The 21953-nt window shown below is 43.6% G+C and overlaps 1 protein-coding gene across 1 annotated transcript in view; it reads left to right on the top strand.

Moving 5' to 3' along the window:
- The first annotated feature begins 3363 nt into the window (after positions 1 to 3363).
- The window catches only part of LOC121577947 (SWI/SNF-related matrix-associated actin-dependent regulator of chromatin subfamily D member 1), a 34790-nt gene continuing 16200 nt past the window's right edge, over positions 3364 to 21953 (top strand). The window contains exons 1-6 of the mRNA XM_045223728.1: positions 3364 to 3592; positions 20356 to 20531; positions 20760 to 20925; positions 21255 to 21377; positions 21496 to 21612; positions 21805 to 21906. Of these exons, the coding sequence (XP_045079663.1) occupies positions 3407 to 3592; positions 20356 to 20531; positions 20760 to 20925; positions 21255 to 21377; positions 21496 to 21612; positions 21805 to 21906 (870 nt within the window). The 5' untranslated portion in view covers positions 3364 to 3406. The remainder of the gene's footprint in view (positions 3593 to 20355; positions 20532 to 20759; positions 20926 to 21254; positions 21378 to 21495; positions 21613 to 21804; positions 21907 to 21953) is intronic.

Below are 21953 nucleotides of genomic sequence, written 5' to 3' on the forward strand. Positions count from 1 at the left end.
ACAGCTCTTTTCATTATTTTGTCTATGTAATTGTAAAATATTAACCTTGTAGCTGTTAAGGGCATGAAATCAGCTGACGGCAAGGCAGGCTAACGTGCTCAGAGTGTAGATTTATTTACAGCTCTTGGTGATCTAATGGTGAAAGCGAAATATTATACAAAATAAACAAGCAGATACACCAAATACACAGTGCTTTCGGAAAGTATTCAGACCCCTTGACTTGTTCCACATTTTGTTAGGTTACAGCCTTATTCTAAAGTTGATTACATTGTTTTCCCCCCCTCATCAATCTACACACAATACCCCATAATGACAAAGCAAAAACAGGTTTTTAGAAATTGTTGCTAATTTATTAAAAATAAAAACTGAAATATTACATTTACATAAGTATTCATACCCTTTACTCAGTACTTTGTTGAAGCACCTTTGGCAGCCTTGAGTTTTCTTGGGTATGACGCTACAAGCTTGGCACATGTATTTGGGGAGTTTCTCCCATTCTTCACTGCAGATCCTCTCAAGCTCTGTCAGGTTGGATGGGGAGCATCGCTGCACAGCTATTTTCAGGTCTCTCCAGAGATGTTCGATCGGGTTCAAGTCTGGGCTCTGGCTGGGCCACTCAAGGACATTCAGAGACTTGTCCCGAAGCCACTCCTGCGTTGTCTTGGCTGTGTGCTTAGGGTCGTTGTCTTGTTGGAATGTGAACCTTTGCCCCAGTCTGAGGTCCTGAGAGCTCTGGAGCAGGTTTTGATCAAGGATCTCTGTACTTTGCCTCGATCCTGACTAGTCTCCCAGTCCCTGCTGCTGAAAAACATCCCCACAGCATGATTCTGCCACCACCATGTTTCACCGTAGGGATGGTGCCAGGTTTCTTTCAGACGTGACACTTAGCATTCAGGCCAAATAGCTCAATCTTGGTTTCATCAGACCAGAGAATCTTGTTTCTCATGGTCTGAGAGTCTTTAGGTGACTTTTGGCAAAATGTGCCTTTTACTGAGGAGTGGCTTCCGTCTGGCCACTCTACCATAAAGGCCTGATTGGTGGAGTGCTGCAGAGATGGTTGTCCTTCTGGAAGGTTCTCCCATCTCCAAAGAGGAACTCTAGAGCTCTGTCAGAGTGACCAACAGGTTCTTGGTCACCTCCCTGACCATGGCCCTTCTCCCCTGATTGCTCAGTTTGGCCGGGCAGGCAGCTTTAGGATGAGTCTTGTTGGTTCCACTGTGTTCTTGGGGACCTTCAATGCTGCAGAAATGTTTTGTTACCCTTCCCCAGATCTGTGCCTCGACACAATCCTGTCTCGGCGCTCTACGGAGAATTCCTTCGACCTCATGGCTTGGTTTTTGCTCTGACATGCACTGTAAACTGCGGGACCTTATATAGACAGGTGTGTGCCTTTCCAAATCATGTCCAATCAATTGAATTTACCACAGGTGGACTCCAATCAAGTTGTAGAAACCTCTCAAGGAGGATAAATGGAAACAGGATGCACCTGAGCTCAATATCGAGTCTCACAGCAAAGGGTTTGAATCCTAATGTAAATAAGATATTTCTGTTTTTTATTTTTAATAAATTTGCAAAATTTTCTAAAAACCTGTTTTCGCTTTGTCATTATGGGGTACTGTGTGTAGATTGCTGAGGAATTGTTTTGATTTAATCCATTTTAGAATAAGGCTGTAACGTAACAAAATGCGGGAAAAGTCAAGGGGTCTGAATACATTCCGATGGCACTGTAAATGGACAACAGCCCCCCCAAAATAGCTCGGTATCAGGCGTAACCTGTCCTATCTGAACGGACACGGGTAGAGGGCAAGACTGTACACCCTCCCCTTGAGAAACCAAATCGAATCTGTCTAACAGGAGCACTTGGCCCCCAGGACCATACAATTACCCAATTGGCAATTACAACCAATAAACTGGTTCTACAATGTAAAAGGAAATGTCCACATCCATTGTTACATTGGTACATTAGTCTTAATCAGACGTAATGATTATTAATGATATTTAAACGCCAGGCATACATGGAACAATCATTTTCTCTTATTCAACGTTCTTCTGACTCCAAAGCGTGGAGCGCAGGTTATTTCTATGCCCACTGAGGCGCGCGCGCTCCTATTACGCACAACAAAAATGACATAGAACACAGACAAACGGAACTCCGACATAACCCTGGAAATATTAACAAAGGAAACCATACATTTAATTAAATAAACAGAACTTCTACCCCATGAGTCTTGCCAACGTTCATGTGCACTATAAACATCGCTCCCACTCAGAGCAGGGTAAGAAATAGTTGGCTATAAAATGAAACTGTATCGTAGGCCTATAAAACTTGAAACAGAAATATATACGTGTTGCAATTAACGGTACGGGGATGGAATGATGAAACGCTAGCAATTATTGTAGTATTAGATAGGATACAGATTTACCACACAGGCCCTATGCATTTAAACGTGTGAAAGCAACCGCAAGCATTTCAACAAGAGAGAAAAAAGGCACTCTGCACTGGCGTCTTCGCCACGGTAATAATTAATTTTTAACAACAAATTCAAAATGCAAGCGTCATAAGTAAATGATCAATGTCAAGCAGTTTTTGCATACCAAAAGACCAGTAGGCCTACGCTAGTAATTGTTGCCCCATTGCTTATGAGCTTGCAAAGTAAACAGTCAATATTCTTGATCACCAACATTTTTGGGAGCTGCATATTTATTTATTATGGCAATCCTCTCTCTCCCTATAATTTGACGTTTGCGCTGCACCCGATCCTATAGCCGTACAGCAAATCATTACTCTGTTCGATAGCTCACCCGACCTGTGTTGATTGACAGTTTGCTGGTCCAATCAGAGTGCCGAGTGTGCGTTCCACTGTCTCTGGCTGCGTGTAGCATAATCCACGTAGACTGTGCCATCAAATGAGTGACAAAACATTACAAAACCTGGCCAGATAATTTCCAGTCATCAGTCTCAAATCAAAGTCGAGTCTTGAGGCTCCAAATCAAGTTGAGTTTCAAGTCATCAAATGTGTGACTCAAGTCAGACTCAAGTCCAAGTCATGTGACTCGAGTCCACAACTCTGGTAGACATACTAGAAATACAGTAATAAAAACATTTTAACCTGGTTTATAACCTGTGCTAATTGTGAAGCTCCAGACTCCTGAGACCCCTTGGCAGAGAAACCGTATGCCCCCATACAGAAAGGTTTTAAATGCATTTGGTTGTTTTTATTTTGAGACTGCTTTCATTGGCTGCTGTAGATTGTAAAATGTTTACTACAATAAGGGCTGCTTATATCGAAATTAAACAGCAGAGGTCACTGTTGTAAAAAGAATCGCTCCGCTACATCAGCTACTCTCCTCTCGCGTGTCGCGATAGTTCCGTTCCACTATCCGGCGGCGGAGACAACCAGGGGAGATGGCGGCCAGAGGTAATTTTCAATCGGCTCCAACGGGAGGTGGTGGCGGGGGAATGGGACCCGGATCCCAGGTGCAAGGTGGAGGACCAGGCATGGGACCTGGAACTCCTGGAGGAAGGATGGGACCCTCATCGGGAGCACAGAACCACCTTTACCGCTCTCCGATGCCTGGGCCTGGATACCCGGTGAGCCACGATTCAACGGCTAACGTTAGCTAGCTAGAACAAAGCCTTTTTCAAAGCGGTAGCTAGCCTATACTGTACTAACGGTATGTAGTTAACGATGTGGGCCCGTAACGTTACTGATTACTGATTGTCGTCCTTGATTTATTGTAGCTAACTACACTTTGTAGATTACCACCACCACCACCTACCGCGCTAGTTATGATATAAGTCTGTCCCCAAGTGGCGGTTATAACTAATACTCTAGCTAAACTAACTAGCTAACTGTCTAACTAACTAGCCCATTTGCTAGTTGTTTGGCGTGTGTTAGTTAGCTACCAAGATAGCATTTAGCTAAGTAATGTTAGCTGGCTAGTATTAAATCCGCGGTTGCCAGAAGATACCGACCCTATCATTACTGCCGTTTACACTGAGTTGCACTGGAGTCAGAACGCAATCATGGTTACATTAGGAGTGTGTTAGTAAATTCACTCTGGCTATCTACTCTGATTTCAGAGTACTCTTGTCTGAGTGTGCCAGAGCGCAGAATAACTGATGAATAATCCTACCTACATGTACATATTACCTCGACTAACTTGTACCCCAGCACATTGACTCATTACTGGTACCTTTATATATTGTTATTGTATTGTTACTTTTTTTAAATGTTAGTTTATTTAGTAAATATTTTCTTAACTCTTATTTTTCCTAACTGCATTGTTGGTTAAGGGCTTGTAAGTGCGCATTTCATTTCCTGTTGTATTCAACGCATGTGACAAATAAAATTAGATTTTTTATTTGAATTTGAACGTGCAACACCTGTTGAATATGACTGTCAGTAAAAGTCAGCCAAAAACGTAATAAAATTGTTGCCAGCAACGTTGACTATCGCTCTAGATAACATGAAAACAGCCTAACCAGCTCTTATAGGGCAAGTAAAATGGTCAGTGAGGTGTTCTCTCAATTGTCTGGAAGTAACTAGCAAGCTAGCCAACTTAAGCCAGTTAAGCATTGAGTTGTTTTTTAACCCATATCTCGCGCTGCTCCCCATGGGGTCTTAATGTAACCATGATTGCGTTCTGACCCTAGTGCAGCTCCGTATAAACAAGCGTAACGGTAGGGTCTGTATATTCTGGCAACATCTGCAGATGTTTGAATGAAAGGTGGATGGTGTTTGCATCTCTACCACAGATAGAACAATGAGACAGATATTTCACCAGATGTATAAATGTGAAGCATCTGCTTGGTGTTTCCACTCACTAACAAATATGGTAGTGAGAGAAAGGCCACTGGCCGGCAGTGGGAGAAGATGTATCGAGATGGATTTTGGCTGAAATTCTGCACATTTTCTCATCAATGAAACATTTGATCTCAATACAGTTTTCTATTCCCAAAACTAAAATATTTTATGAACAGAGTGGACTACGTTTTGTAGACTTTACCCTTTGCAAAAGGAGTGCAAAGGCGAATTTAGTTATTGCACACACTTCACAGAGGAGGCGTTCCCTAACGGAAATATGCAGATGGTATGCTAGGACATGCCAATAGGATCTCGCTAGCTCGTGCTTGGCCCTGCCCACCTCCTTGCTTGTTCTGCCCACTATGACTAATTTGTTCCCATTGGAAACTACAGACCACAGCTTATCTTGGTTTAGTTAAAATCTTTGTCTCTACTGTTAATGTAGTCATCTAAACCAGGGGTTCCCAAACTTTTTCACTCAGGCCCTCCTTCCAGCATTGGGGAACATGTTTTCTCTAAATAAGCGTTGTTGTACAATTAAAGGTAAAATACACTACATTTCAAACAGTCAGCAATAATCGAATGAATTCAGGGCTTGTGAAGTTATACATAGGCTAAATATAAGCCTTCCACAACCAAAACCCACTAATAATTAAATTATCAAAATAGTTTAACCTGCTTTCTTTGCAGTAATCACTGATCTGGCATTCAAGTCTATTAAAATGCCATTTTTTGTTACAAATGTAACCAGAAACATGCATAATGCACATTCACAAAAAAATGACTAACTTCTTGTAGCAGGCATTAGGCTGTAGAAAATTAACACAGGTCTCATCAACAATCTCTCAAGCCTACGTGCTAGTGATTAGTGATCTTTATATTTCTAGTTTAGCGGACTTGGATCTATTTGCTAGCTAACGTGGTTGAACAGTTGAATTGTTATGAACACACCCTTCTGTCTGTCTTCAACTGTTTGAAAAGCATGTTAGCCTGTCTACTTTGTTCAGATGTTGAAATCAAGTGGCCTACTTTATTTCTCAGAATGAGAACAAGTTGCCAATTCCTTTTATAATTGTTTTATGCTTATTGCACCTTTTATAAAACAGACTAGACAGCTAGTATAACAGTCTTTGTCTAAAATGCTGCTAGCGGTACATGGTACCCCAATGCCGCGCGCAACAAACTGAGCACTCATTTTCCAGAATCAATGTTAATTGATTCTCTCATTTTAGTAGTGTCTGCTCTGCGCATAATTTGAGTAGTTGAGACGTAAAAAGGGTAAAATTCTCCTCTATTACAGTAAAATAATGTCTCAAATGTGTTTTGGTGTCCATATGACCCTTTTCTGTTGGACCAAACCTCAAATGCAAATAGCAAGTTGAAACCGCTTGTCAAAGAGGAAGATGTGATCTGTCATCATTGTTGTTGTGAGTGGCAGGAGGGGCTTGGTGTGTGTGTGTGTAAACCATAGAGAAAAAGAAGGTCGAGAGTGAACCTCTCAAAAAAATGTCCAAAAAAGGCCAATGCGTTTCTGTGGGCTTATTTTCCACCTAAGCTTGACGCCTGCCTTCATGCCTTTGGAACAGTGACTCCCATTGTTAGGGAGGAGACGTGGATCTCGTCATTATATACAGATCTCTGGTGTAAATGAGAAGGTGCCGAGCAATGGAAACTAGACCAAGAATACAACATGAGAACACACAGACAGACATAAACACTCATAAATAACAAAACCTTGATTCTTGCGATACAGGCATTTGGAATATCGCACAAAAACATACATTGGAATTAATCGAATTAATTCGATATATCTCCCAGCCCTACCCTCTTGTTAGCGAAGAGAACATTTTGCAGGTTTAAGGCTTATTGTCTTGCAATTCTATACATTTTGCCATGTCTAATGTGTATTCATGTTATATTTGAGTGACTCAAACATTACAACAATCTAAGGGCTAAAAAACCTAGCTAAAAAAGCGTTAGCTGACATGGGCTAGTTGATCTGGACGTTTCTGACAATTATAAATAGCTCTCTAAGGTATGCAATGACTAACATGACAAGAGGAAAACTGATGATGCACTACCCAATTTAGAAATTGCACCCTGTGCATTCTACTATTACAACTTTCAGGAGTAAGTTGAAAGCCGGACTGAGTCCTTTTTTGGGGTGGGGACCCCCAGTTTGGTAACCCCTGGGCCCCCCAAGACCCCCAGTTTTGTAACCCCTGGGCCCCCCACACTTTGGCAACCATTGATCTAAACTAATGTAATCTAGCTAGGTAGCTAGTTTTTAATAATTCATTGACACTTTTTAGGCAAACCTCTGTTTTGAATCAGCCAAATCTAGCTAATATGATTCAACCCAAGTTGTTAATCCTGTGATGCACTGGTCGGCAAAGAGAGCTTATATTTGTTGCTAAGATTTTATAACGGTGGTTCTCAACCTGTGGTTCTAAGGACGTCAACTCTCCATGGTTAAAGTAGGAAGAAATATATGTAATTGTTGTTAAAATGTGTGTGCTACATTTACTATCATATATATTTTTTTAAAATATTGAATTACATTGACATATTACATTGTTATATTATGCTAGTTTCCCTATAGACAAAAACATGTTACTACGTTAAACAAGCTCACATTTTCACCACATAAAATGTAGTGGAATTTCACATCCTTTTTGCTTCAGATTGGTGATGTTAATATAACAGTTTACATTAAATTAATTGCTTTAAATAAATACAATAAAAGTATATTTACACCAATATATATATATATATACATACAGTGAGGGGGAAAAAAGTATTTGATCCCCTGCTGATTTTGTACGTTTGCCCTCTGACAAAGAAATGATCAGTCTATAATTTTAATGGTAGGTTTATTTGAACAGTGAGAGACAGAATAACAACAACAAAAATCCAGAAAAAACGCATGTCAAAAATTTTATGAATTTATTTGCATTTTAATGAGGGAAATAAGTATTTGACCCCTCGGCAAAACATGACTTAGTACTTGGTGGCAAAACCCTTGTTGGCAATCACAGAGGTCAGACGTTTCTTGTAGTTGGCCACCAGGTTTGCACACATCTCAGGAGGGATTTTTTCCCACTCCTCTTTGCAGATCTTCTCCAAGTCATTAAGGTTTCGAGGCTGACGTTTGGCAACTCGAACCTTCAGCTCCCTCCACAGATTTTCTATGGGATTAAGGTCTGGAGACTGGCTAGGCCACTACAGGACCTTAATGTGCTTCTTCTTGAGCCACTCCTTTGTTGCCTTGGCCGTGTGTTATGGATGATTGTCATGCTGGAATACCCATCCACGACCCATTTTCAATGCCCTGGCTGAGGGAAGTTGGTTCTCACCCAAGATTTGACGTTACATGGCCTCGTCCCTTTGATGCGGTGAAGTTGTCCTGTCCCCTTAGCAGAAAAACACCCCCAAAGCATAATGTTTCCACCTCCATGTTTGACGGTGGGGATGGTGTTCTTAGGGTCATAGGCAGCATTCCTCCTCCTCCAAACACGGCGAGTTGAGTTGATGCCAAAGAGCTCGATTTCGGTCTCATCTGACCACAACACTTTCACCCAGTTCTCCTCTGAATCATTCAGATGCTCATTGGCAAACTTCAGACGGGCCTGTATATGTGCTTTCTTGAGCAGGGGGACCTTGCGAGCGCTGCAGGATTTCAGTCCTTCACGGCGTAGTGTGTAACCAATTGTTTTCTTGGTGACTATGGTCCCAGCTGCCTTGAGATCATTGACAAGATCCTCCCGTGTAGTTCTGGGCTGATTCCTCACCGTTCTCATGATCATTGCAACTCCATGAGGTGAGATCTTGCATGGAGCCCCAGGCCGAGGGAGATTGACGGTTATTTTGTGTTTCTTCCATTTGCGAAAAATCGCACCAACTGTTGTCACCTTCTCACCAAGCTGCTTGGCGATGGTCTTGTAGCCCATTCCAGCCTTGTGTAGGTCTACAATCTTGTCCCTGACATCCTTGGAGAGCTCTTTGGTCTTGGCCATGGTGGAGAGTTTGGAATCTGATTGATTGATTGTTTCTGTGGACAGGTGTCTTTTATACAGGTAACAAGCTGAGATTAGGAGCACTCCCTTTAAGAGTGTGCTCCTAATCTCAGCTCGTTACCTGTATAAAAGACACCTGGGAGCCAGAAATCTTTCTGATTGAGAGGGGGTCAAATACTTATTTCCCTCATTAAAATGCAAATCAACTTATAACATTTTTGACATGCGTTTTTCTAGATTTTTTTGTTGTTATTCTCTCTCTCACTATTCAAATAAACCTACCATTAAAATTATAGACTGATCATTTCTTTGTCAATGGGCAAACGTACGAAATCAGCAGGGGATCAAATACTTTTTTCCCTCACTGTATAGTTATATTACAAAACGATACACACACACACACATCCCAAAAAGTTAAAAGAAAGAAATTAAGAAATATCAGAACGAGCAATGTCAGAGTCCGGAATATAAATATGTGTATATATTGGTTTGTATAGACAGTATGGACAGTATATGAATAGAAAAGGTCTGTACAGCAGTTATATAGGATGAGCCTTGACTAGAATACAGTATACATATGAAGTGAGTTAAACAGTATGTAGCCTAAACATTATGTTCAATGACTATGTACATAGTGCTGGTTAGTAAACAGGTTGGTTTTGTTATACGCGCCTGTCCGTCGCAGCACTTAAAAAGCAGTTATACATTTTAAAGGCAGGCTCAGCGAAATGACCTTGCCACGAGCAGCACCGCAGATGTTGAGATGAGCGAGATGCAAAACTTCGCTCAGTCTTACACACAGTATCGGCGCATGTGCACGGGTTCTTTTTAAATAGTTTTGGTTTAAACAGCGCATTCACCCCAAATGTTTGTCCCCTGTTCTATTGTTTCAACATGATATCGATGGAAGTGATGAAACAACAAAAATGACGTTACACTTACCTCGTTGGCGACCCACTTGAATCAAAATACAACACTTTAAAATGTAGCTGGGTGTCTTCTACAAGTTGTCCTCTTAACTAAACGTACACATTATTCCCAGATTCCGTGTGGTTTTTGAGCAGTGGTAGTTTCAACAGTGCATACAACCTGATTTTTCCCCCCTAATTGATATGAGTGATTTATTGCCACTTGCCAAAACAGGGTTTTGGCAAGTGTGTGCAGTTTATAAGGTGCTCGTTTAAAAAAAAATATATACTATTGTTGCACATGTATGTGTACATAGTCATTTTTAAGTTCTCAGTATCGTAAACTGTTTCTGAATATTGGTTATATGTTATTGGTTATATTATTCTGCATATTGGTTACATCATTTCCAACTGCAGTTTTAGGAATATAAATGGAACTTTCAACATTAATTTCCAATTTTAAAAAAAACTGCTGAATTAGTCCAAAAACGTGCTGTGATTGATTTATTTTGATGATATACCAGAAATCACCTAAATGGGTTTGCCCTGCCTAGTTGCTACAGATTGTACACCAGATGCACTAAGTCACCAAAATTATGTGGACTCGGCTATTTCAGACACACCCGTTGCTGACAGGTGTATAAAATTGAGCACACAGCCATGCAATCTCCATAGACAAACATTGGCAGTAGAATGGCCTTACTGAAGAGCTCGGTGACTTTCAACGTGGCACTGTCATAGGATGCTACCTTTCCAACTGGTCAGTTCGTCAAGTTTCTGCCCTGCTAGAGCTGTCCCGGTCAACTGTAAGTGCTGTTATTGTGAAGTGGAAATGTCTAGGAGCAACAACGGCTCAGCCGCGAAGTGGTAGGCCACACAAGCTCACAGAATGGGATCGCTGAAGTGCATAAAAATCGTCTGTCCTCAGTTGCAACACTCAGTACCGAGTTCCAAAATGCTTCTGAAAGCAACATCAGCACAATAACTGTTCATCGGGAGCTTCGTGAAATGGGTTTCCATGGTCGAGCAGCCGCTCACAAGCCTAAGATCACCATGTGCAATGCCAAGCGTCGGTCGGAGTGGTGTCAAGCTCTCCGTCATTGGACTCTGTAGCAGTGGAAACGCGTTCTCTGGAGTGATGAATCACGCTTAAACATCTGGCAGTCTGATGGACGAATCTGGGTTTGGTGGATGCCAGGAGGATGCCCCCGTGCACAAAGCGAGGTCCATACATAAATGGTTTGTCGAGATCGGTGTGGCAGAACTTGACTGGCCTGCACAGAGCCCTGACCTCAACCCCATCGAACACCTTTGGGATGAATTGGAACACCGACTGTGAGCTAGGCCTAATCGCCCTACATCACTAATGCTCTTGTGGCTGAATGGAAGCAAGTCCCCGCAGCTATGTTCCAACAATTAGTGGAAAGCCTTCCCCGAAGAGTGGAGGCTGTTATAGCAGCAAACAGGACCAACTCCATATTAATGCCCATGATTTTGGAATGAGATGTTTGACGAGCAGGTGTCCACATACTTTTGGTCATGTAGTATATGTGATAACTATGTTTCTATTACTGGGCTTTACATGGTAATGTTGGTTTATACAAAACACTGTCATAGATGTTTAAATTAACCTGTTCTTGACGATACTCGCTTAATTCTCGATCCGGAGTAAAGGGTATCTTATAAATGTCGGTGTCCAGTTGCATGTGGTTCTATAAAAGCAGAAATATATTAAATGCATATTTTGTATCAAGTGAGAAATACCTCTTGCCTGTGTGTAGGTCTTTGTTTTGGTCGCACTGTGTGACACTCGAGCGGTACAACATTTGGATTAATATCTTTCTGAGTTTTCTCTGGTTTTTGTAGAACCACCTGCAACTGGACACGGACATTTATAAGATACCCTTTTCCCTGAATCGAGAACGAACACAAATCAAATTTTATTCGCCACATGCTTCGTAAACAATAGGTATAGAGTAACAGTGCGACCAAAACAAAGTAACATGCGTACTTACAGCCCCCTCCCAACAATGTAGAGAGAAAGGAAATGGAGAAATAATAGAAAAGTAAAACCTGTAGTAGATACGCAGTGAGTAACGTTAACTTGCCTATATACACGGGGTACCAGTACCGAGTCTGTGTGCAGGGGGACGAGGTAGATATAACTAGGAATACATTGACAGATAGTAAACAGTAGCAGCAGCGTATGTGATGAGTCAAAGTTATTGCAAAAAGGGTAAATGCAGATAGTCCCGGTAGCTATTGGTTAACTAACTATTTAGCAGTCTTATGGCTTGGGGGGTAGAAGGTGTTCAGGGTCCTGTTGGTTCCAGACTTGGTGCAGCGGTACCGCTTACCGTGCGGTAGCAGAGAGAACAGTTTGACTTGGGTGGCTGGGTGGCTGGAGTCTGACAATTTGTTGGGCCTTTCTCTGACACCGCCTGGTATAGAGGTCCTGGATGGAAGGGAGCTCGGCCCCAGTGATGTACTGGGCCGTACGCACTACCCTCTGTAGCGCCTTGCGGTCAGATGCCAAGCAGTTGCCGTACCCAGTGGTGATGCAGCGAGTCGGGACGCTCTCAATAGTGTAGCTGTAGAACTGTAAGGATCTGAGGACCCAGGCCAAATCTGTTCAGCGTCCTGAGGGGGGAAGGGCCGTGTTTTGCCCTCTTCACGACTGTGATCAGATTTTCGAAATGGAGCGTGAGGGAGAGCTTTGTATGCATCTCTGTGTGGAGTAAAGAGGATCTAGATTTTTTTCACCTCTAGTTGCACAGGTGACATGCTGGTAGAAATGAGGTGACTGGTTTCAGTTTTCTGGAAAATGCTTTGGGTGAGCATTTTCTTGTTGGCTTATGGCCCCATACAGCTCATTGAGTTCGGTCTTAGTGCCAGCATCGATTCGTGATGTTAAATATACTGCTACGAAAAATATAGATCAACTGTTGTTGAATAGTATCATCTACAGCTTATCATGAGGTATTCTAACTCAGCCGAGCAGAACCTCCAGACTTCCTTGATATTAGAGATTGCGTACCAGTTGTTAACACACACCTACCCCCTTGAGCCTACCCGACGCTGCTGCGCCGATGCATAGAAATACCAGCTAGATGTATATTATCCATGTCCTCGTTCAGCCACGACTCCGACAAACATAGGATATTACAGTTCTTCAGGTCCTGTTGATAGGATAGTCTCGAACGGAGCTCATCCAGTTTGTTCTCCAGTGATTGTACGTTCACCAATAGAACGGAGGGTAGACGGGGTTTATTTACTCGCCAACGTAGTTTTGTCAGGGTTGCCCGCACGTCGGCCTCTCTCGCTTCCGAGTCTCAGGGATTATGTCCTGGTCTGTCCGTGGTGAGCAGTATGTCCCGAGCCTCCGACTCGTTGAAGTAGGAATCTTCATCCAAATCGAGGTTAGTGATCGCTGTTCTGATGAAACTCTATTTGGTCGTAAGAAACAATCGCGGAAACATTATGTCCAAAACAGTTAAGATCAGCGCAAACAAACACACAAAATGGCTGCTATCCATTGCAGTGCCATTCTGATGCAGTTAGTATTAAGAGCAGGTTAGTTGAAACGTCTATGGCAGCGTTTTTTGTAAGCTAACCCAGCGATGGGCAACTTTGATGGGGGTGGGTGGGGACCACAATATCTGAACACGTGGGGTCGCAGTGGCTTGGGGGTTTATGTACCCACAGCTGTACCCACATATGCAGTCAGAGCCGGCCCTAGCTTTTTTGGGGCCATGGATCACATAAGCATACCTTACCGACAGCAGCAGTGGCATCCTTCCTAGTCACTCTGCCATTCTGTACGCCTCAGAACCACTCCCCAGTTGTTGTGTAGAAATCCAAGGTTGCACAGAGATGTGATGAATAGAGTGTAAAACGATTAATTGAGAATTGAATGGTTGTTGTTGAATTCTTCATTCCACTCACACACAGTAATGTCCATTTATGACTGAAAAGATACATCCATCTTGATTTTTGTTGGCATGTTATCTGCAATGTCCTTCTGCTACCTCAAAGACCGGGCAAAAGGTTTGCAGATGGACAGGCAATAAAGAAAACATATTTTCATATAGCTTTTGAGGCACGCTTCAGTGGTGAGCTCTCATCCAGCAACCCCATTTATTAGTTGACAGATTCACAAACCTCTGCTTTAGAACTTTGTCTATCTACATGACTCACTGAAATCACTATGGTGACCAATGTGAGAATACGTTCTCCACTGTGAAAACGTAGGGATAAATAAAGGGCACCAGATGGTAGCTTTTCAGCAGAGGCTGAAGGTAGGGTGCAGGGTCATGTTCATTAGATATCAAACATACTGAAACAGGTAGAAATGAACTGATCTTATCCGATAAGGCTACATTTACACAGGCAGCCCAATTCTGATATTTTGCCCAGTTATTGGCAAAAGAGCAGATCTGATTGGTCAAATGACCCATTAGAGGAAAAATAATCAGAAGTGGACTGCCTGTGTAAATGCACGCTCATTTTTGTTTTCCATTAAATAACATTTTGAAACATTTGGCCACAGTGTGCCCTAATGAACATGACCCAGGTGTTGTGGTCTGTAGACTGACAGACATACAGACGTAGAGAGAGTGAGAGCAGCAGCTTGCAGTACAGGAGAGGGTAAATTACCGACATTGCATTTAGCGTTACGTCGTTTATTTTTGGTGATTATGCTACACAACGTTCCTGTAGATTTGTTCTAAAACCATTATTTGTTCAACAGTAATATCCTATACATTATGTTGATACCTTCTATGAAAGTATCAGCCTGTCCCTGTTTGGCTATCGGCTGCTGACTCACTTCCTCTCCCCACTGTGACACATACAGCCGGGAAGAACTATTGGATATCAGAGCGAAGGTAACTCTCCAGCACTACCAGCATTATGACCAGGAATACGACTTTCCCCGAAGCGGATCCTTTGTTCGCACCCCCCAGGGCAATTGAACTGATTCCAGAGGCCGACCTAAAACAATGCCGGCGGAGGGGAGGTACTCAGAGCGGCCTGCTGGTCCGACGTAGGAGGCGCGCACACCACCCACCGCTTCAGAGTATATTACTCGCTAATGTTCAGTCTCTGGATAACAAAGTTGACAAGCTCAGATCGAGGGTTTCTTTCCAGGATATACTGTCTGAGTCGGTCCAGCCAGTTGGGTTCTCAGTTCATCGCGCAGACAGGAATAAATGTCTCTCCGAGAAGCAGAAGGGCGGTGGTGTGTGTTTCATGATTAACGACTCATGGTGTAATTGTGGTCACATACAGGAACTCAAGTCCTTCTGTTCACCCGATCTGGAATACCTCACAATCAAATGCCGACCGTATTATCTCCCAAGGTAATTTTCTTCGGTTATAGTCACGGCCGTGTATATCCCCCCCCTCAAAGAACTTCACTGGATTTTATGCAAACTGGAAACCACATATCCTGAGGCTGCATTTATTGTAGCTGGGGATTTAACAAAGCAAATTTGAGGACAAGGCTGCCGAAGTTCTATCAACACATCGACTGTAGTACTCGCGCTGCAAAAACACTCAACCGTTGCTAAATCATTCTCTCTACTATTATTCTGACATTTCACATTCTTAAAATAAAGTGGTGATCCTAACTGACCTAAGACAGGGAATTTTTACTATGATTAAATGTCAGGAATTGTGAAAAACTGAGTATAAATGTATTTGGCTAAGATGTATGTAAACTTCCGACTTCAACTGTATGGACAAGCAATGACAGAGCGGCATGGACTAAGATACAGTAGAATATTATAGAATAGAATGCAGTATATACATATGAGATGAGTAGTGCAAGATATGTAAACATTATTAAAGTGACTGTAAACATTATTAAAGTGACTAGTGTTCCATTTCTTAAAGTGGCCAGTGATTTCAATAGGCGGCAGCAGCCTCTAATGTGCTAGTGATGGCTATTTAACAGTCTGATGGCCTTGAGATAGAAGCTGTTTTTCATTCTCTCGGTCCCAGCTTGGAAGTGTTCCGGTGTTGTGTTGGATATACATAGCCAGCTAGATAACATAGCATCCCTCTGTTTGAGCAGGTTGTTTGAGTAGGCTAAACTAGTTAGCTGCATTTGCTAGCTAAGTAAGTGTGAAACATTTTTTGGAAGCAATGTATTTGTTCAAAACTGTACAACTATTGTCTCTCGCTCTTTGAGTCAACTACTCACCACGTTTTATGCACTGCAGTGCTAGCTAGCTGTAGCTTATGCTTTCAGTACTAGATTAATTATCTGATCCTTTGATTGGGTGGACAACATGTCAGTTAATTCTGCAAGAGCTCAGCTAGGTTGGAGGACGTCCTCCAGAAGTTGTCATAATTACTGTGTAAGTCTATGGAAGGGGGTGAGAACGATGAGCCTCCTAGGTTTTGTATTGAAGTCAATGTACCCAGAGGAGGACGGAAGCTAGCTGTCCTCTGGCTACACCATGGTGCTACCCTACAGAGTGCTGTTGAGGGTACTGTAGACCTTCATTGCAAAAAAGTGTTTTAAATCAATTACTCACCTCTTAATATGGTGTTCATGGAACCACTTTACAACTGGTGTAGGCTGTAGTTAGTATGGTTTTGATGTGCCTGCGCAGCGCTCCATTTGCAGTGAGTAGGCCTACATCAAGTAGCCTATGCCTAGCGGTGGAAAGTTTTTGTAGGACATTAGCCTACATTTACTGATAGCCATGTGTAGGCTAATTGATTAATCTATCTAGCTGCAATATCTTTACAGTTATCAATCTAGCGAAGTGTTTTGAGTTCCCACTTCCTCAGGTGGTGAATAATATAGCCTAGATTTGCCAAGAAAGATGTCGGCAAATTCTCTGAAGATCAAAAAATAAATGTTAGCCTAATTCTGGATCATATTTTGACAGGTTGCACATCAAAATATCAATCATGCATTTCCTGAGTGTGTTGAATGAACTAGCGTACTTTTTTAATCATAGGCTATACCATCTCAGTTGTCTTACTTGGCACTGGAAGAAAATTGTCTAGAGCACTGCCGCTAATGGAAAGTAACTGTCCATTAAAACATTTTCTTATCGTTGTATTTGTTGTCGTGCAAAATGGTTACATTTATCACGATATTACTTTTTATCCATATCACCCAGCTAGCACCCCCAAAAATAATTTATTGATTTATCGTTATTGCAAAAAATGGGTCAACTTATCGCGATGTGGGTTTTTGTCCATATTGCCCAGCTCTAGGAGAGGGCAGAGGACATCAGTGTTGATGAGCAAGGCTCACAGCCCTCCCTCCAAGTCTGTGGAGAGGAGAGGGAAAGGAGAGGGCAGAGGGCAGCAGTGTTGATGAGCAAGGCTCACAGCCCTCCCTCCAAGTCTGTGGAGAGGAGAGGGAAAGGAGAGGACATCAGTGTTGATGAGCAAGGCTCACAGCCCTCCCTCCAAGTCTGTGGAGAGGAGAGGGAAAGGAGAGGGCAGAGGGCAGCAGTGTTGATGAGCAAGGCTCACAGCCCTCCCTCCAAGTCTGTGGAGAGGAGAGGGAAAGGAGAGGGCAGAGGGCAGCAGTGTTGATGAGCAAGGCTCACAGCCCTCCCTCCAAGTCTGTGGAGAGGAGAGGGAAAGGAGAGAGAGTGCATCAGCGTTGACGTGAGCAGAACACATCAGACAGCCCTCCATCCAAGGCTGCAGAGAGGAGAGGGAAAGAGGGGTGTGCCTGTGGCTGGAGGCTTGCCGGTATGTTCTGAGGGGGTCTCTCCTCTCCTCTGCCCGCTAGCTACCCAGTAGCTACAGCCTCTATAAGCACTCATGCTTTCAGAAACACGAAGTCGCCTGTTTGAGTTCCTAGCACATGGATTGGTGAGTGATATGGTTGTGTGTTGTGGAGGATTTTTGTTGTTAGCGTTTTTATTGGGATTTTTTGCTGTAGAATTTCCAGGGTATTTCGCCTATATCCTTATACCTGAAATATGTTTTATTGGGTAGTGAAAATATACATTTAGTTTCTTATTTACAATTTTAAGATGGCTAATATATTTTTTATTGTGAATGCAAAATAAGGTGGCCTTGATTCAATATAAGGTTGTTTTAATTCAATCTGTATTGTGTTGGCTAGTGCTGATGTTTGTTATATTGTCCTTGAATGATTGTTCAATTTAGTTCCGATCTACATCAAATATCAGAGCATGTCTGCCCGTATTTCAACACATGGATTTATTTTCACTTGTTGCTGCTCACCAATGTTTCCTGTATGCTCACCAATGTTTCCTGTATGCTCACCAATGTTTCCTGTTTGCTCACCAATGTTTCCTGTTTGCTCACCAATGTTTCCTGTATGCTCACCAATGTTTCCTGTTTGCTCACCAATGTTTCCTGTTTGCTCACCAATGTTTCCTGTATGCTCACCAATGTTTCCTGTTTGCTCACCAATGTTTCCTGTATGTTCACCAATGTTTCCTGTATGTTCACCAATGTTTCCTGTTTGCTCACCAATGTTTCCTGTATGTTCACCAATGTTTCCTGTATGCTCACCAATGTTTCCTGTATGCTCACCAATGTTTCCTGTATGCTCACCAATGTTTCCTGTATGCTCACCAATGTTTCCTGTTTGCTCACCAATGTTTCTTGTTTGCTCACCAATGTTTCCTGTTTGCTCACCAATGTTTCCTGTATGCATGCTCACCAATGTTTCCTGTATGCATGCTCACCAATGTTTCCTGTATGCATGCTCACCAATGTTTCCTGTATGCATGCTCACCAATGTTTCCTGTATGCATGCTTACCAATGTTTCCTGTATGCTCACCAATGTTTCCTGTTTGCTCACCAATGTTTCCTGTTTGCTCACCAATGTTTCCTGTATGCCTGTCCTATTCGAGTCCTTTAGTAATTTATAAATAATGGTGAGGAATTTAACGTAGTTTTCATGCCATTGAAACAGCCTCTATCCAGAGAATCACCTTGTTTGTACGATTCCTTCCACTACCGTCCTCACCAAGCCACATCCTTGACCCTGACTGGTATGGTACGGAACAGCATAGAGTAGCCAGCCAAGTAGAAAAAGTAGCCAGCCAGGCGCCCTTCGCCGAATAAGCTTTATTTTGGTGGCATCTGGTACATTCTAATGCCTTGATTCCATCTCAAATACACAGTGAAATTATTGAATACTTAATCGAGTTTACCTTCAACCACAACCTCTTTACTTCCCTCTTTTCTCCTCTTCTGCATTTTATCATCTCTTTTATCCTCCTCTTCCCTCTCCTCTTTTCTCCTATCATCAAACACCATCCATCTTTCCCTCTCCTCCAGACTCTAACCCCTCCCTCTCCTCCAGACTCTAACCCCTCCCTCTCTCCTCTCCTCCAGACTCTAACCCCTCCCTGTCTCTTCTCTCCTCCAGACTCTAACCCCTCCCTCTCTCCTCTCCTCCAAACTCTAACCCCTCCCTGTCTCCTCTCCTCCAGACTCTAACCCCTCCCTGTCTCCTCTCCTCCAGACTCTAACCCCTCCCTGTCACTCTTCTCCTCCAGACTCTAACCGCTCCCTGTCTCTCCTCTCCTCCAGACTCTAACCCCTCCCTCTCTCCTCTCCTCCAGACTCTAACCCCCCCCCTCTCTCTCCTCCAGACTCTAACCCCTCCCTGTCACTCTTCTCCTCCAGACTCTAACCCCTCCCTGTCTCTCCTCTCCTCCAGACTCTAACCCCTCCCTGTCACTCTTCTCCTCCAGACTCTAACCCCTCCCTGTCTCTCCTCTCCTCCAGACTCTAACCCCTCCCTCTCTCCTCTCCTCCAGACTCTAACCTGCTCTCCTCTCCTCCAGACTCTAACCCCTCCCTCTCCTCCAGACTCTAACCCCTCCCCCTCTCCTCTCCTCCAGACTCTAACCCCTCCCTGTCTCTTCTCTCCTCCAGACTCTAACCCCTCCCTGTCTCCTCTCCTCCAGACTCTAACCCCTCCCTGTCTCTCCTCTCCTCCAGACTCTAACCCCTCCCTGTCACTCCTCTCCTCCAGACTCTAACCCCTCCCCCTCTCCTCTCCTCCAGACTCTAACCCCTCCCTGTCTCTTCTCTCCTCCAGACTCTAACCCCTCCCTGTCTCTCCTCTCCTCCAGACTCTAACCCCTCCCTGTCTCTCCTCTCCTCCAGACTCTAACCCCTCCCTCTCTCCTCTCCTCCAGACTCTAACCCCTCCCTCTCCTCCAGACTCTAACCCCTCCCTGTCTCTCCTCTCCTCCAGACTCTAACCCCTCCCTGTCTCTCCTCTCCTCCAGACTCTAACCCCTCCCTGTCTCTCCTCTCCTCCAGACTCTAACCCCTCCCTGTCTCTCCTCTCCTCCAGACTCTAACCCCTCCCTGTCTCTCCTCTCCTCCAGACTCTAACCCCTCCCTCTCTCCTCTCCTCCAGACTCTAACCCCTCCCTGTCTCTCCTCTCCTCCAGACTCTAACCCCTCCCTGTCTCTCCTCTCCTCCAGACTCTAACCCCTCCCTGTCTCCTCTCCTCCAGACTCTAACCCCTCCCTGTCTCTCCTCTCCTCCAGACTCTAACCCCTCCCTGTCTCTCCTCCAGACTCTAACCCCTCCCTGTCTCCTCTCCTCCAGACTCTAACCCCTCCCTGTCTCTCCTCTCCCCCTCCAGAGACCAGGTGGGATGCCACCCTCCAGCCGTATGACACCACAGGGTCCGCCCATGGGGCCTCCAGGCTACGGCTCCAGCCCCGTGTCCCGACCAGGGATGCCTGGCGTCATGGATCCCTCCCGTAAGAGGCCTGCCCCCCAGCAGATCCAGCAGGTCCAGCAACAGCGCAACCAACAGTAAGATCTGACTAACTGTCAGTATTTGTTATTTTAGGCTTGAATGGATTTACTTCAACAGTGATCTTTTACATTGCTACCAGGAGATGAGGGACATTATAAATGATTATTAGTTTACTATAATTATTTGTCCTCATTCAGTTGACCGTATCTTTGTAAAAAATAAATAAAAATACAGGCCTTTTCGTTCCTTATAAACTCCCACTGTATTGTTTTGTTCTATTGCAGTACCAAGAAGAAGAAGATGGCGGATAAGATTCTACCTCAGAGGATCCGGGAGCTGGTGCCAGAGTCTCAGGCCTACATGGACCTGCTGGCGTTTGAGAGGAAGCTGGATCAGACCATCATGAGGAAACGCCTGGACATCCAGGAGGCACTCAAGAGACCCATCAAGGTAAAAAGATGGAGTAATGTCCTCACTAGGGCCAAGGCATGTATTCATAAAGCATTTCAAAGCAACAGTGCTGATCTGGGATCATTGTTGCCTTTTAGATCCTAATGAATAACATTATATGGACAGGGATGATTTTATAGGCTACAATTCAGGCCCAGGATTTTTTCCTTACCAACAAGGTGGCCTGACCAGGAAAGCTCAGGGCCTGAGTTGTAGCCTATAAAATGGGACCTGGAGTTTTCCATGGTCATCACGTCCCATGTTTTGCTCTGAAGATAATACAGATTTTGGTAGTGAAATTCAACATGACTGGGCTTTTTGTGTTTCAGCAAAAGCGAAAGCTTCGTATCTTCATATCTAACACCTTCAACCCTGCCAAGCCCGACGCAGAAGACGGAGAGGGCACTGTTGCATCATGGGAACTGCGTGTCGAAGGGCGCCTGCTTGAAGATGTAAGACTAATTAGTAGCCGTTTGTGTGTGTTGAGGGTGTGTGTTGAAGGTTAGTGTCTTGTGTGTGTGTGTGTTTATAACTTGGTAAAATGTATCTGATAATTGTTTTCTTTCTCAGACTGCTGTGTCCAAGTATGAAGCCACCAAGCAGAAGAGAAAGTTCTCTTCTTTCTTCAAGTCTCTGGTCATCGAGTTGGACAAGGACCTATATGGGCCTGACAATCACTTGGTCGAGGTAAGAAGATACGGTTTAATGTTCAGATATAAAAATGTATGATTAGATTTGTTTTCATGAATAAGGCGATCAATATTAGCTCATTTCCACCGCCACTTTTCTTAACCGCTTTCTCTATTGTAATCTCTCTAATGATATTCTGTTCTAAAGAAACTAAAAGGACTAGTAAAGTTTTTTTTAAATATTGTTTAGTGGCACAGGACTGCGACCACTCAGGAGACGGATGGGTTCCAGGTGAAGAGACCAGGTGATGTGGGCGTACGTTGCACTGTCCTGCTCATGCTGGACTACCAGGTAAACACACCTCGATTCACAACCTGCTACAACCTCACACACTCCCT

This window comes from Coregonus clupeaformis, chromosome 12 (genome assembly GCF_020615455.1).
Source record: "Coregonus clupeaformis isolate EN_2021a chromosome 12, ASM2061545v1, whole genome shotgun sequence".
NCBI lineage: Eukaryota > Metazoa > Chordata > Actinopteri > Salmoniformes > Salmonidae > Coregonus > Coregonus clupeaformis.